The 17,394-nt window shown below is 40.1% G+C and overlaps 1 protein-coding gene across 2 annotated transcripts in view; it reads right to left on the bottom strand.

Moving 5' to 3' along the window:
- The window catches only part of COL14A1 (collagen type XIV alpha 1 chain), a 216,993-nt gene that overhangs the window by 101,398 nt on the left and 98,201 nt on the right, over positions 1-17,394 (bottom strand). For both annotated transcript variants that reach the window (XM_070630921.1, XM_070630920.1), the window contains exons 19-23: positions 16,537-16,688; positions 11,427-11,556; positions 8,118-8,240; positions 5,669-5,818; positions 2,733-2,849 (exon numbers count right to left, since the gene is read on the bottom strand). In XM_070630921.1, coding sequence (XP_070487022.1) covers positions 2,733-2,849; positions 5,669-5,818; positions 8,118-8,240; positions 11,427-11,556; positions 16,537-16,688 — 672 coding nt within the window. The remainder of the gene's footprint in view (positions 1-2,732; positions 2,850-5,668; positions 5,819-8,117; positions 8,241-11,426; positions 11,557-16,536; positions 16,689-17,394) is intronic.

Raw genomic sequence — 17,394 nt, 5'->3', positions numbered from 1 at the left:
GATAAAGAAATTCAACCGAATCCTTCCCTACTCCAAAGCAGAAAGACTATTCCTTGACCTCAACTGTATACGTTAAAGTATTTAAACATCTTGCCTACTGCTATCCCCACACTCACTCCCCAGCCCAACACTTCTTTTCGAGGCTGTCAACCAGAATCTGTTGCTGTCCAGTTGGTTAATAACATTCAGTTAGACAACTGAGTGAATGAAATGTAGGCTAAGTGGGCTCATAAATCTCCCGGGTATAAATGTTGATGAAAAATAAATGAAACAACACTTTTGTTCATTCTTGTTTAATTGAGACTACTGAAGCTCAGTTGAAGCTGTTTTTGGCAGCCTGAAAATAACACTGAGGGAGTACAAATTAACTTAGCTTGAAGATAAGAAGGAAACGTAGACTCATTTTTTGTAGCAAAGATCTTGGCTTCAGAAAGAGCTTATTGAGGTTTTAGATTACCAGACCATGTTATCAGACACATCAATCATATCCTCTGATAAGAATCCCAAGGTTATTTTGCAAATATGATAAACTAAAAGCACTTAATAATAAATACTTAGGGATCTAGCTAATTCCACTGAGAAAGCCAGTTTTGATACATCTTTATGTCAATCTACATAATTATAATTTCTATGAAAGACAATGAATATCCCCAGGACCCTATGTCCCTTCATGTCAACTTCTTAATAACATAAAAGGATAAAAGTATTGTGGGGTAGTTTGGGAGTGTGATTTTTATACACAGTATTTTTTTTTTTTTGAGGAACATTAGCCCTGAACTAACATCTGCTGCCAATCCTCCTCTTTTTTGCTGAGGAAGACTGGCCCTGAGCTAACATCGGTGCCCATCTTCCTCTACTTTTTATGTGGGATGCCTACCACAGTACGGCTTGAGAAGCAGTGCATAGGTCCACACCCGGGATCCAAACTGGCGAACCCCAGGCCACCAAAGTGGAACGTGCGAACTTAACCCCTGCACCACCAGGATGGCCCCTATACACAGTATTTTTTTTAAAGATTAAGAATTACCATTAAATATCAACCTTTCTACATTAAAATGTGACTTATCTAGATGTATAAAGATATATGAAATGTAACTCCTCAAGATTTTATAGTTGTTTCTCAAATAACTGCGTATCTTTCATCTAGTTCTGCTGAAGCATCCCATAAGTTATGTTAAATACAACCACAAAGTCCATGTGACTTGTCCTGACTTTCCCTTACTCAATGTTTATTCCAGATTAAAGCCACTCCCACATGTTTAGCCAATGTCCAGCTAGAGGGATCCTTACAGGCTAAAGGGATGACTATACACAGGAAATCAAGGAATTAGCGGCTTAACGTGTCTACGGAGACAATGCCTTGGCTGGCGTTGGCAGGACTCTCCTCTCCTGTTGCTCATACTCTATTCTCATAGTCTCAGGATGTTTCCAAATGCTACCTGCACTCTACTAAACTGTGCTTTCCACTTTCTGGATTGGATCAAAAGTGGGATTTCTGCATTTTGAATGTAGTTATAGCCAGGGATGTAAGACTAAACCCCGTCTTATTCAGACCCAAAAAATTAGCTCCTTCTGCTTTTTAAGATAGGGAAACCAAGATCATTTTTCCAGATAGAAAAATTTTTAACAATTTTATTAGCAAGTTTGAAAGATAAAACAAAAATCCTATGGGATTCTCTGGTGCATCCTATAATCCCCCCAAAATAACAAGACATACCTTTTCTACTGATAATACAAATGTGATTAAAGTAATTTTCATCATTCGGTCTCATCTTCTGAATATTACCCGTGCTGATAACGTGAAAAGAGGATTAACAGTTGCTAGAAACTCACTTTTTGGGAATCGGCCTTTTCTTATTGTTCTCGATACTTTTAATGAAAAAATTTTTTTTTTTTTTTTTTTTTAAAAGATTTTATTATTTCCTTTTTCTCCCCAAAGCCCCCCCGGTACATAGTTGTGTATTCTTCGTTGTGGGTCCTTCTAGTTGTGGCATGTGGGACGCTGCCTCAGCGTGGTCTGATGAGCAGTGCCATGTCCGCGCCCAGGATTCGAACTGACGAAACACTGGGCCGCCTGCAGCGGAGCGCGCGAACTTAACCACTCGGCCACGGGGCCAGCCCCAATAAGGAGACATTTTTAATGTTTCAACTTTGAAACACAGTCCTGAGTTGTAGATGTCCTTGAGAACTGTAACGCTGAAGCACCTGTCCACGATGGCATAGATACAGGAGACCATCTCCTGAATGAGGGTTTGTCGGCCACCAATTATCCTCAAAAGTGGAAAGAATCACTAAGAAAAACATTAAAGTCAAACCTAGATCCCCATGGAGTAAATACCAAAATCACGGCACCATATAATTTCAATGTACGTTAGTCCCCCTATTCAGCTCCTCCTACCAGTAGGAGCTACTATTTCCTCGGTGCTTAATGTGTGCAAAGCACTGTCGCGAGTGCTTTACGTGGATTACCCTCAGCTTAATCCTCACAGAATGCCACAAGGTCAGCACTATGGTTATACCCATTAACAGATGAGAAAAAGGCTGTTTGGAGAGGTTAAATAATTGACTTAACCAGCCATTCTGACTCCATATCCTGCGTGATCCATAACACAATACTGCGTCCTCAAGAAGAGGGCTCTTGTTTAACGTTACCTGTATGTTGTCCACAGTGACTTGCACAGAACTAAGTACCTGAGTGCTTGACAAAAACATACGTGATGGGTCGCACTTACCCTGGACGGACTCTATAACGACCCTGTAGGCAGTGGCATGACGCTGCACCTGCCACCGAGCACACAAGCTGGTCATTTGAATCTGGTCTGCTTGGAGATTGGTCACACCCAAAAACACTATAATAAAAGAGAGACATAACTATGTCACACTGCAGATAATGCCACAAATGTCCCCAAGTCTGAAATTAACTTTAACGCAATAAAATTCGAATTCAAATTTCCACCCCCATAGGTGGGAAATCCAACTCACAATAAATTAGTGCACAAAAGATAACTACTTTATGACCTGAAAAAATAGTTGCAAAGCATCATGTATAATATGGTATGTCTGTTATTGGTAAACAAAAAAAGAAATATATATTCACAGGAAAAAGAACAGAAGCAATGAATGATGAAATTATGGGTGATTTTTAATCTTCTCTCTATTTATTGTGGTTTCTAAATATTCCACAATTAATATATAATACTTTTATAATAATAAAATTAAATACAATATGTACTTATCAACCGCTGAAATGTAGCCATGGTTTAAATAAAAGGGAGGAGCAAAGTAGATAAAATGGAAGTTTTACTGAATCAGGAGTCCAGTTTCACAAGGACTGGCCTTCAGAATATGGTTGAGTGAGAATGAATAAATTTTTGAAAATTTAAAAATGAAAGATTTGACACAGAAAAATACTATAAAAAAACACATATTCCTATTAATCTTAGAACACTGTGATATACAAAAATGATTCACATAAAGGTTATTTTTGGAAGCAGTAAAAATATTGTTTCTCCAATACAATAGGGGAGTAAGCCTCCAGTGTTTATCACTTTGATCCAAGCAAAGCAGAAAATTAATAATATTTACTTTCTGTAATGACCTCTGACTTCCATCCATATCATTTTTTCTTACTTCTCCTTTTCTCTTAGATATCTCATAAAATAAAAAATAGCTTAAAATTATTTTCTCAAGATGGTAAAAATAATCTTGTCTAATCACAATTTACATCTTTACATTGTTCCCTTCTGTTAGATCAGAGAGGGAAGATTTTTTTTTTCCTAAGACAAATCAAACAACCCCTCTCTCCCCACAAAAAAAGGAAATCAGTAATGATGTATATAACTGTACTAAATTTAAAAAACACCTTAAAATAGTTTATTTGCCATTGTATTGTATGGGGTTTTATTTTGCCTGGGAGAGAGAAAAGGAATAAGCCCATCTAATTTTTAGTTTAAGAACAGAACATAAAACAATTCAATACTCTCAATCTTTTGAAATTATATTTGTAATACTCAACATATTTATTAAAGGAGAGAAGAGGGATGAAACAGAAGAAAGAGAGAAGCAGATACAGGGGGATAAAAAGAGATAAGAAAGAGCAAGGAGAAGAGAGACCAATAAAAAACTCATAGAGATAGAAGAAGTGGCACAGACAGAAAGGGTGATCACAAGAGGAAAATGAAGATAAACTAGAGAATGAGAGAGGAGATAGAGGGTGGGAAAATGCATGAGAGATTGTAAGATGTTCCTCAGGAAGGAGTGTGGGATTGCTATCCTGGCACAACAGAGGGAAATCACTTGGAATTGATGATAGTGCCCAGAACAGCGTCACTTCGACAGCCAAGTACGAGATCAGAACCACAGGCCAACGGCTTCCTAGATCTGCTGAAGACAGAGACTATTTCTTTTGAGATTGAACTGATTCTGTATCTAGACTTTAAGGTCTCAAGATACTCCATAAATGAGAATTCAGGAAGTGTCCTCTAACAAAAAGGCTGGCTGTGTATAAAATACAGGTGGCCAAATATAGGCGGCTTGGGGTCTGGTTTAGTATTTGCCCCATTCTTGCATAATTCCATTTATCAGATTACTTATTTGATTAGCGATGAGGGTGAGATATGAGCCAGGGGCGCAATGTACACTTATTACGATAATTAATAGTGGTTCTTCCTTGAGTGCTTGCCATATGGTAGGCACTTTTTATACATTATCTTCTTAATCTTCACAGTCAGCCTGTAAATGGTTATCATTATCTTCATTTCAGAGTTGAGAAAAAACTTGGGCTCAGAGAAGTTAAGTAATTTGCTCGAGGCCATAGGTAATAAATAGCAGATTTAAGGCTTATACTTTTGATGACACCGTGATTATCATTCTCAAATGTGGGACACGTAATGTGGATAGCACTCACGATGATTTTAATTGGCACACAGCCAAACCATTTTTATTTCGGTCATTAAAAATACTGGTCTCTGTTTAGAGTAACTATGTGGGTTTTGAAAAGCATTTAAGTGAAAAAAAAAAAAGCTGTCCTAAGTCAATTTAAAGAAATATATTAAACAGATGGTGTGGAAGTATAACAAACATCGGGAGTATGGAACACACGTGCTGGAGTTTGGAAAACCCTGCATTACGACATGGGTGTCTGGGAGTGGGGTATGCCAATGAGAAGTCCCAGATGGTATGCAGACAGCATGCAAATCCTTAAAAGGTAGAGAAGAAAGTCCTTAGAGTGGTGAATGTATCTTTTGTGGATGGCAAGTGTGTGAGTGTGTGTGTGTGTGTGTGTGTGGAAGGGGGAGGGGCAAAGGTTTTGAGAAAAGGCGATCTTCCCCATGGTCCTTTTGACTGGCATTGGCTGTGTCAGGCTACAGGCCGGTTGGAAAATTTCATCTAATTTGAAAAATGCCAACAAACACTTTCCAGAAGGAATTCCTATCTGCCACCACCAAGTCTATTTGAACGCCAGGCTGACGTTCCGCCTGCCAACCAGGGCACTGAATGACAGCCCTGAGTGAGGAGCACACCTTTCTTTCCATGAAACACCATCCAGAAAGGGCAATGCTGAGGAAAAGGGAAACCAACTGCCAAGTTGAAGCAAGGATTGAGTCACAGTGAAAACAAAGCAGCAAAACCACACGTGGGGGTGGAGGCGACAGGACATCAGTCTTACATGTTTTCACCACGCCCGTCAGAGCATCGCTGAAGCCTGAGGCCTGGGAGGCAAATATTTTCACATTGTAGTCCATTCCACTGAGGAGGTTGGTGATAAGAATGGTGTTAATGTTAGCTCCCACGAAAGTTTCCAGTGTTGGGCCAGCAACTAAAGGAGAAGAAGTATATTTCAGTTACAACAGAGCATGGAAACATGGAAACACTCTGAAGTGAATTGTACTCAGGCAACTGGTTTTCAGTTGTCCAGGATCATACAGAAGGCCAACAGCAGAGCTGGCTTTGAATCTAGCCCCATCTAGCTCTAAGGCTTACATACCTGACTACCATGCTAGGGCTCTTTTTAGAAATCGAATTCTTTTCTCAAATGTAGTTCTTTCCCTAGCATTTACTCAAATAAACTGGTCCACCTCACAATCTACCATCCACCATAGTATGAGGCCTTCACAGTGGAACTACCATGTTGCCGTAGGCTTTGGGGCACTTGCTAAACTGAAGAATTCATTCTCAATTTCCCCTTCTCAGACACCCGGCTTTGTCTCCAGTGGGCATGCAAGTGGCAGTAGCAGCAAATTTTATCAAAGACACTATGCCATATCCTGCCACATGGGAGGCCAGCATATCCGTTATCCCATTGGTTCTATTCACTCCTCTTATGATTTTTAAGACCAGACAGAGGACACTCTTATTCCAAAGCCCTTGACCAAACTGGCTTCTTTAGGCCTTTACATTTTTACCTCTGTTTCAACCCACTGGAGTCTTTGATTTAGTATTAAAAACATTCTTTGCTAAGTCCTTTACAAATTTATTTACCATCTGCTTCTTCCCATACGTGCTCATTCTTTAAGAACTTTGAGTTAGGTACAAGTTCCTAAAATACTCATTTCTTTACTCCAGATCCTCGCTTCCAACAATGAATTTATATATATTTACGTATTTCTGTATGTCTGTGTATCTCAGTAGCAATTTTCCCATGCCCCAAACTCTCAATGCAAATGACCACATAACATTCTTCCACCTGACCTAGAACAGGGTTTCTCAACCACAGCACTATTGACATTTTGGGCTGGATAATTCTTTATTCTGCAGCTGTGCGGGGGAGGTACTGTGACTTAGAGGGTGCTTAACAGTACCTGCTAGATGCCCACGGCAACCCCCTACCTCCCAAGTTGTGACAATCCAAAATATCTTTGTTTGGCAGCAAACGGCACCCACTGAGAGCCACTGGCTTAAAAGAAAACTATTTTCTCTCAGAAAATCTGACAAATATTTATAAAATGGTCCAAAGAACAAATTCAGGAAGGCTGTTTCGTGAATTAACATGTGCCTCAGGCCTAAAGAAAAGAAACAAAAAAAACTGATACTGGATCCCAAGGAATCCGTCTCGAGGAGGCTAGTGCATCCATGCTATATTCTTGCTATTTCATTTTCATGGTTCATAGGGATGTTTGTGCGGAGAAATTGGGGGTGGGGTACTGTAGTTATAAGAACTCGATGACAAAACAATAGAAAAGGCTGAAAAGTGATACAGAGGCAAGAACAACATCTCAGATGACAGATGGACACTAATGGAGTTTTGAGGGCAGAAAAAATTTTTTAGTGGCCCAAAGAATGTTTTTTAAATTTTCCTGTCAAATCAAGAAAAATAACTGAAGAACCCCTTTCAGCTGAACAACCAGAGTACTGAAGGCCCAGATCCAGAAAACTGAAAAGACTCTTATCATATTTATTTTTAGTCTCCTGTTTAACCTTCATGAAAGTGTTGGGAGATGATGCCATAACAGGTGAAGGGGCAGACGGTTTCATCTCAAGGCATATGGAGCAAGGGTACAATCACCCCTACTTGGGCCATTCTCCTGTCTTCAGGATATAATGACATGGGAGGTAAGAAGAGAGGGGTCTCTTATCAAGGTGGCTAAGAGGCTGATGGAAAAGGCTTTTCCTATCATAATCTTAGGGTTTGATGAATTTTATTCTCCAACATAGTTTCCAAAATGAGGAGACTTGAGAAGTTGATAAATGGACTTTTTCCAACTAATCCAAGAAGTAAGAGGTAGAAGAGGGATTAGAAATGAGAGATTCTGAATCATTAGAGCTACACATACCCATTGAGCCATAGAAACTTCCCATTTCTATGGAATCAAGGTTTCCTCGGGCTGGTTCCTTGTCTGGGCTGCGCATAGGTCAGGTGTATACCAAGTACATATTCTGCCCCTTAACGTGCCCAGTCTTTTTCCAGGTGGGGTCATAACTTCATCATTCTGATAATAGCTATCCTAGCACTGGCCCTACTCGAAAAGCTTTATTTTATAACAGGTAAGAGGCTCTTCTCACCTCTTAAAACCAAAGATAAAAGCAAAAATAGAAAGACAAAACAAAAATAACTTATCTTAGAAGACATTTTAGACGCCTAATCATGGTAGCAATATTTTTTAAAAGGCGTTACTTACCACTCACGGGTTTGTAGACAATTCTATAGCCCTTTACAGGGGAAGACGGGGGATCCCATGAAATGCGCAACCTGTTATACCATTCTTCTGAGACCCGTAAGTTTTGGGGCCCAGAGGGTGGCACTGAGGAAGAAAGAAAAGGAAAAACGGGTTTAGGGTGGTGGTCATCCTCACCCCTACACTGTTGGCAACAGCATCGAAGATGTCTTCCCACCTTCTTCTTCACCTTCTTCCCGAAGGGGAGAAGTCTTTGAGAATCTGTGGCTGTTGTAAATACTAAATATATAGACAATAATTGCTCTGAAGATCTGAAGTTCATTCAATGTCATTGTTTTCTTCATCTAATTTTAAGTGAAACTGAATTGAAGAGTGTTTATTAAAAATTTCTGTCTACACGCCGCTCTGTGCCATTATCAAGTATGTATGTACGGCAATATCGTGGGTGACGGTCACACAATGGTAATGATGGTAATTCTGGAAGGGAAGATTCTGATGATTTTCTTTTTTGCTTTCATCTTTATATGGCCTATATTGTTTAAAATTTTATATTAGCATTTATCAATTTTTTATGCAAACATTAAAGCCATTTATATGGGAAGAACTTTGCAAACTATTGTGCATATTGATGGGTATCATCATTATCATTTCGCTGTCGATAGAATTTAGTGGATGGTCTAAAACAAGTAGACCACCCACTAACACTTTGAAATTATTTTACCATATAGATATAGTGGCGGGGCCTGTGGTAACTTTATGGAACATTAGAGCGTTAAATAATACAGTCCAAAGCAACTCAGAACAGCAGGCTTTACTATGCTTGTTTTAAACCATTCTGGCTTGCTTTTTTTTTTAATGACCTGGATTCAAGACAGACAAGGATGATGTATTTAAAAACACATAGTAGGTGTTCCATGAACCTTAATTTAATACCGCTTGATTTTCTCCTTTGTTGCTGTTTAAGTCTGTAGTTTTCAAACACTTATTTAATAGCAAAATACCAAAATATGCTAGAAATTCCAACGTGTGGCTCAAGTCAAGATGCCAACATTTGGGTAGTGAAGAGCTCGGAGCGCCCCCACTGCTCTGCTCTCCCCTTTCCTTCTCTCCTCCTACAGGACCCCTGAGGAAATGACCGCAGCAACTGTTAGGGCTGATAACACCCTGCGTGATCTTTGGCAAAATGTGCAGGTGTGGTGGGAGTCTGGGTGGAGGCATCATAGCATGGGCATGGCAGGAGGAAGCCATGCCAGCACTGTCAAATAATACCCATTTGCTCAGTTGAGCAGACTCAAGGCTTTAGGCTGCAGATACAGAATTTTAACAACTTGCACACTTACTCAAAAAATCCACACGTAGGTGCCCAGGTACAGAAGTCAGCCTTTGCCACCATTCTGCACCTAATCACACATAACCATTTGGTAACTGTGGTAGATTAAAGATGGGCACAGGTTTTTGACCCTCCTCCGATTGAGTGGTGGGGGGTTTGACCCTCTCGTTAAATCTGGATGGGTTCTATGACCACCTTGACCGCTAGGCTACACCAGAGGCGACGCTGGCCTAGTTCTAAGTATAGCTCTTATCTGTCCTGACGGTTTTCACTTCCGACCTCTTGAAGCTCTTGCTCTTACAGTTCTGAGTCTTCATGGAGGAACTAGGACTATCCTGCTGGAAAGACCACACGGCGGCTCTGAGACCACATGGAGAGAGAGAGGCTCAGCTGAGTCCAGACTTCTAGCTCCCCACCAGCATGCCAGGCAAGTGGGGAAAGCTGTCTTGGACCCTCCAGACCAACCGGGCCACCAGGTGACCGTAATCAATACTTCATGAAACAGGAGAATTTCCCAGCAAGCCTTGCCTAACTTTCTGACCCACAAAATCCTGTGATAGGATAAAATGGTTGCTGGTTTAAGCCTCTAGGTCCTGGGGTAGTCTTCACGCCAGTATAGACAATCACAACAATAGGGAAGACAACTAAGACTTTGTAGCACTCTAACCAGGGGTTTTCCTGCAGACGCCTCACTTGATTACCATGGCCAATCCATCTAAAACAAACATTTTGTGATGCCTCCTCCGTGCCACACCATGCTGTAAGAGCTTGGCACGCAGAAGTGAACAGTACAGATGACGTCGTGGGCTCTCACGATGCTGCTCTCCAGAGATGGGAGACAGACAGTGTACAAATACATGAGTACACAAGAAAATAGAGAGTAAATTGTGCCATGACATGATCAAAGAAAGGTTAATATCGGGGCTGGCCTGGTGGTGTAGTGGTTAAGTTCACATGCTCTGCTTTGGAGGCCTGGGGTTCGCAGGTTCTGATCCTGGGCGTGGACCTACACACCACTCATCAAGCCATGCTGTGGTGGTGTCCCACATAAAATTGAGGAAGATTGGCATAGGTGTTTGCTCAGCAACAATCTTCCTCAAGCAAAAAGAGGAAGATTGACAACAGAAGTTAGCTCAGGGCCAATCTTCCTCACACACACCAAAAAAGGTTAAGATCATAGAAAGTGGGACATACTTTGCATGAGTGGTCAGAAAAGTCTGTGGAGATGAGGTGACATTGAGCTGAGACCAAAATGACAAGAAAAAGCCAGAAATGCAAACATCGTGGAAAGGATATTCCTTATGGAAGGAATAGTTAGTGCGTAGGTCTGAAGGCAGGAATAGGCTTCAAAAGTCCGTTGAAGACAGGAAAGGAGGTATGGCCGGGGGAACTGTTAGGAGGTGAGATCAAAGAGATTGGCAGGGTCTAGGTCAGATAGGGCCTCGTGGGACCATGGGAAGGACGTTGGGTTTTACCCTGAGTACAATAGGAAACAGAGGCATGACGTGAGATAATTTATATTTGGAAACGCTCCTCAGGCTGTTGTGAGGAGAATAAAGGATCCAAGAGTGGAAGTAGGAGGACAAAACAGGAAGCTCAGATACCCATTTTAGTAAGAGAGAGTGTGGCTTGGATCGGGGTGAGCAGCTGGATGAGGAGAAAGTAAACAAGCACGTAGAATGCATTTTGGAGAATCAACAGGACTTGTGATGAATTAGATGCTGGAGGAGTAAGATGTCAGGTTTTTTTTTAAGTCTTAGCTTTTACAGACAAGAAAACTGAAGCCCAGAGCAGTTAAGCAACTTGCCCAAAGTCACACAGCTTGAATGTGTGAAGACAGAATTCAAACACACATTTTCTATCTCCAAATCTCTTTTGCTCTTTTCACCACACTACACTGTGGCTATTAGGGTACATTACAGGCCATTTGCATTTTCAATTAATTAGTCAGCTAGTATCCAGAGGGAGAAAATTTCACTCACAGGTTTTTCCAGGGGCGGAGACACTCACACCTTCTCCGTCATCGTAGATGGGAGTCACTGTGACTTTGTATTCCGTATTGGAAAGCAGAGCCTTCAGAAGGAGATTGTTCTGGCTTCCAGGCACCATAACCTGAACAGAAAAGCAAAGGACCGTGGTCTTTGTAAGACCTCTGTTTCCATTGGTCCACTAATGGAGCAGAACCATAGGAACTTTGAAGTAATCAGAAGCAAGGAGATGTGTTTGCAGAGTGACGAGAAAAAAAGGGCATCCATGCAAAAGCATCTCTCTCTGAAATTCCCCTCTTGGCAACCCTTACTTTATAATCACTAATGCAGAAGGTTTAAATTTGAAGCTCTCAGGCTCTAAGGAATGGTCTTCTCTTAACATCTTTTCAGCCTTTGGAAAGTCTCCAGAAGAAAGAATAGTCATCTCTTTGGGAAGCAGGTGTTTATAGTTTAGGAGTGTTCATTCTATGACCCAGCCTGCTTATCGTTTTTGATTCTACTTAAGTATCCTCTTGAAAATTCAGCCTTCCGTTCTTTACCCTTTCAGAGATAAAACTAATCCCAGCCTTTTAGAAAAGGATGGGTGCCAGCCAAGAACAACAGAACCACACGATAAATCCAAGTGTTCTGGATGGAAACATATTTACCAGTCACATTAAGACATGTTGCAGTGTTTTTACTTCTGACAGGCGATGTCTTCCTCAATCTGAAATCGCCATCGCTGTCACTAAATGTTGCAAAAAGTGAGATGCAGCGATGGGGTGAGCACCACACAAACATCAGTGCCATGTGCCATGTGACTCAGGAGTGCAAATTCTGGCATCCCTAAGAGAATATATGGACCAGAAAAGCCACATGTTCTCGATGCTAAAACCACAGAACTTTCTGCCTGTGCTCCAGCAGTTAGACGCTGGCACACCTCTGGGCCATTTTTAATCATGGCTGGAAAAATGTTAGGATGTAAGAACTGACCCAAATACGTTTGAGGGAGTCATAAGACCAGGACAGCTGGAGACGCTTTTTGATTCAAAGGCTGGGTAAAATGCCAGCAGGCAAAGGGCTGTGCTGTCTACTTCTGGATGAGGGAAGGAACCTATAAATCATGGAATAAGCCCTAGAAAGCCTCGAGTTGAACCCAGAAGCAGCTGTTGCTAAGATACTGCTAAGCTCTAAAAGCAATATTTTTTTTAATATATGAAAAAAAGGGAGTCTGAATTAAGTGATTATATTGGATTAATATGATTTTGTTCCTCATATGAAAGGGACATTGAAATATACAAGGTTGTATTGATGTGGTCCTCGGAGGGATATTTTTAAAAAGGAGCTCTGCTTTATTCTAGAGTTAGATAACCCTGGCAGTAAGGACAAGTAAAGGAAGAATTGTGGTTGCCCTGACTTGTGTTGCCCCATCCATGTAGCTTCCTTCAGGGCATTGCTTTTAAATATAACTCCTCTGGAGCACAGAGCCTGGGCATTCATTCCAAGCTGTCTGCTTAGCAAACCACCCATGTTGATGTTCCTTAAATAAGGTAATCTCTCAAACTGAGAGACATATGGCCTTGGAACCAATCAAATTTAGCCTGTGGAATACTCAAAAGTGGTGGGGCCATTTTGGAGGACTCGTTTAGCTCGCCAGGAAGTAGTTGCTGTGGTTTATAATAACAGCCATCATTTACCTAGCAATTATTATGTCCCAGGTGCTTCTCTAGTATTCTAATATAGTAATTCACTTAATTTTCACCACAACCCTTTGAGGTAAGGAGTATCCTTATAGTCATTTTACAGGTGGGGAAACTGAGTCCCACACAGTTACTGAGTAAAGGACCCATAGTGAAATCCTGGATATCTGACCTGAGCCTCTCTTTGGTCCCTCACCATCCTTTACTCCACATGAGATGACGGCACTGCCTGGACCTCTTTACCCTAATGGTATTCATTCCCCGAGAATCAAATGTAAATCTCCTCTTGGGTATGCAAAGTTCCCTCTGCTTGGCCTCTGCTTGTTTGCACAAAGCAAGGTAAAGACGGGCTCCTACTAAAAACAGATGCTACAGGTGGTAGCAGATGGTGGTTTTCTTTATAAAGCAGTTCTATAAAAGATGCTCGCGGTTAAATGAGATGCAAATCTAACCAGTGAGCTTCCTGTTTTTAATTTTTTCAGAAACGCAACTTTATGTCTGGCTCCATTACTGCCCAAAGCTCTTCAGAGGAGTCGGGATCCCAGCCAGCACCAGCAAGCTGTTCCCTCAACGGAAAGAAGATTCCCTGCATTTCACTGCGTTCCTGTCTTATAAAGCTCTGTTTCTAGACAGAGCTTCTCACGCTACATGGCAAGGACTAGGCAGTGTTGGTGCTGTCGTTTTAATTCCAATCCATTGAAGACCAATATTTTTATAAAATACAATAAGACAAAATGGCTAGAAAAAAATATCATGTTCTTGGATATTGCAGCAAAGTCAAATTGCTATAAATGTTTCTAAAAGCTTAATCCTTAATATCTGACCTTATCTTATAGGAGACTGAGCCACACTTTACGTATTCCTGTGCCATAGTATTTCTTGCAACTTGGAATTCAGATCATGGCTATGGATTTTGACATCTAGGCTCTAGAAAAGTCTGAAATCCTGATCAGCCTTTCACAAACAAAGAAGTGTGAGACTTCCCTATCTTCACAGCAAAATCCAGGGCAAAGTTATCGCCACTCCTCTGTATTTCAGAGCGGAGTTAAAATTCAGTCTTTGTGAAATATTTGACAAGTAGTTTTACATTCTAAGAGTTCAAAAGTTTTTTCTTGGAAATATTTGGTAGATTTGATTATGCTTAGAAAATATAAAATTATTTCAGTTACCTCAATTGGAAAAGTAAATTTAATTCACCTTGTTTTACATATATTAAAGCTTAACTTTGGTTTACAATCTTATATACACAAAGTATTCTCCAACTTATCCTCTCCTCGTGTAAACTTAATGAGCTTTTATAGTTAAGGAAAATTTGGAAAGATGGTAAGAGACATTCGTCTTATCCAGACACATTTCCTTTCCCACTTTTGTAATATGTTTTAGCCATCTGTCTTTCCCTGCCATGCATCATTATTTTAAGATATTCATTTGGTGTGTGGAAGTTCAAGACCCTTGGATTTTGCTATAGGTCTGCAACAGCCTATCTAACCTTTACCTGGATTTAAATCAAAATGCATCCCATTTTCTGTCTCCACTAATAAATTACATTTATATAGTAATCACACTTCATAAAACACTGAGATATAAGTTCTCGATTCATCCTCAGCTGAAAACATGCCTGTAAATTGCGTGCACAAATCCAATTTAATTGGAATTCACTAAAGGCACCTAATATTTAAAGAATTCTACAGTACTTTCTTCTGTATAGCAAAAACACTTCTGCACAGTAAATAATCATCACCAAATTTATCAATATTTTTCACTTTTATTAAGGGTTTGTTTAACTGGGGCACATGTGTGTTTAAGACTTTTGATCTTTTTTTCCTTCATCTAGGTGTCCAAGTGTTTCAAAATAAACAGTGTGAAATGAAAGAAACTAGCAAAGGGAAAATTATCTAAAGACAACCCAAGATAAATATTATTATTATTTTACCTTGCATAGCTTACAAGTGCATGCATGAGATTAAATTGTTACTCTTTCCAAATTAGCAGGAATAATTTAGCAAGAAGCTTAATGTGTTTCTTGGAAAGAGTAGAAACAAAAAACACAGCTCTCATTCTGGGAAGTTTTTAAGGGTCTCATTTTTAGGAACTAAATTAAAACACGAGCACAATAACAGGGAAAACAAAACACCCAAATTTTATCTTTAGTTAGCACCTCTAAGCAGAATTTTAATTTTTTTGAATTTTCCCATCATAGATCATTTGAAATGTATGGTCTGAATGAATTTATAGTTCAATCAAGTTTGTTTAAGCATCCATCAACTTTGCAAAATTACTCCCAGACCAATTTCATGGACCTTCTAGCTATTCACAGGGGATGTGGCTATTCTCAGGGTTATCACTGTGTTCTGTAACGATTGCTCTATCAGCTTGAAATAAAGTATTTTCCTAAGAGGGCTTTGGGCTCAAATAATTGTTTACATAAGCACATAAATAAAAATAATTTTCCATCAAAAGCTTTATAAGTAAGGAAGAGGAAGAAAGGACAATAGTGTTATTCTTGAGCAATAATGAATTTAGAGACTTCTTTCCCAGAGTGTCTCAAAAATAATGCAGAAGACAAGACATGTAAGCAATGAGGATAAGAAAGTATATTCCGTGATAAAAAAAAAAGAAAAACTTCTTTTGGCTGCAAACTGGAGTTATCTGGTCTGCCAGGAAGCATGTCTAGGGAATAATTTTCAGGTTCTAGACTAAATGATATAGTGTAAATTAAGAAAACATGAAAGGGCCATAATTAAGGATGTATCCAGATTTCTAATATAGAAAAACAAATATATGGGAAACCGCTTAAAGAAAACTCAACATAAAATCTAAATCCCCTAAGGGAGACACTCATGATTAAGAACAAATTAGAAATGACTATAAGTCATTTATAGTCAAAATAAGTTGATGTCAGTGAAAAATATAACTATTTGTTAAGGGATGGTACTTTATTAGGAACACTTCAACTACATAAAGAATATCTTTCATGTATGCTTTGCTTAAAAACATTTAATCAGATTCCCAAGAGCAAAAAAGTTTAACATAAATATTTTTTAAAGTTCATATATTAAAAGTTTATATATTTATATATACATACAGGAACAAGTGTATAATGGCCTATTTATGACCCAGCTTTGGTGCTTTAACAGGTTGTCCAGGCAACAGAAGCAACATGGGAAACAAGGTTCAGAAGCATTATCAGTTTGAAGCAGGTTGTATGTGGAGCAAGTTTCGGAGACAGAAAGGTCATCAAGAAACCAGTAGTTAGTTTGAATTAACCAAAACCATTTGTCTCTGGAGCTCACCAAGAAATGATTAGTTTCTGGGGTCACCAAGAAATGAGCAGCAAAGCTTGCATTCATCTCTAGAGACAGCCTCGTTAGCTCTGTTAGTCAGGACGCCCTGTGGAGGTTCTAGTGAGCCATATTTATACAGACCGTTCCCACCACTTCTTCCGCAGGGTCCCCTTGAGCAGTCAGGTAGGTGACCCTGAACTGCTGCACGCTGCTGTCTGAAATGTCCCATTTTACATGCAGGCTAGAAGTGGTTTCATCATCTACAACCAGGTTTCTGATTCCTGTCCGGAAAACTGGAATAAACACAACCAAGTATTAAAGGACTTCTAACCCATCATATTCCAAAATGAGCTACAGAAACCATCTGTGGACGTGACAACAAGTATCATTTAATGTATTTCTCTAACGTAGACCCATGTGAAGCAAGAACAACTCAGCTTTAGTGCATAATGGGGAGCCATGATACCTACATGTAGCAAACGAGAATGGGTTTCAGAGATGCCTACAAGGTGAGACCCTGGACCTCTCAAAGCTATGAGCTCTGTATATATACTAGTAAGAGGAACTGGGGAGAAGCCCTTTGACTAGGAAACCTTAAGGGGAGCCCAAAGGGGAGTTTGCTCATGAAACCCTCACACTAACACTGAGTTGGGGAAGTGGCCATGATGGGCCAGATGTGGTCAGCCTCAGTGTGCAATCCAGCATCCAACGCACGACCCACTCATCTGTTCCCCATTTCTGTCTTAACACTTGTCACTCGAAGCACAACTCTCTATGGCTGCCTCTATCCATTCAGCCCACACAGATACTATCTTTCCTCTTACATCTGTCTAATCTCCTCACCGGTGTTCTCTGACACATTCTTTCTCATTTCACAAGGTGCCTGCTCCTTCATTTCTCCCATTTTTTTCTTCTCCCTTCTGTGCTGACTACCTTTCATTCCGTCCATCTCCACTGACTCTCCTCTTCATTCATTTATTCATTCATTCAGTAAACATT

Source organism: Equus przewalskii, chromosome 8 (assembly GCF_037783145.1).
Source record: "Equus przewalskii isolate Varuska chromosome 8, EquPr2, whole genome shotgun sequence".
NCBI classification, from domain to species: Eukaryota; Metazoa; Chordata; class Mammalia; order Perissodactyla; family Equidae; genus Equus; species Equus przewalskii.
The sequence above is the reverse complement of the archived record's forward strand: the minus strand, read 5'-3'. Positions and strand labels throughout refer to the sequence as shown.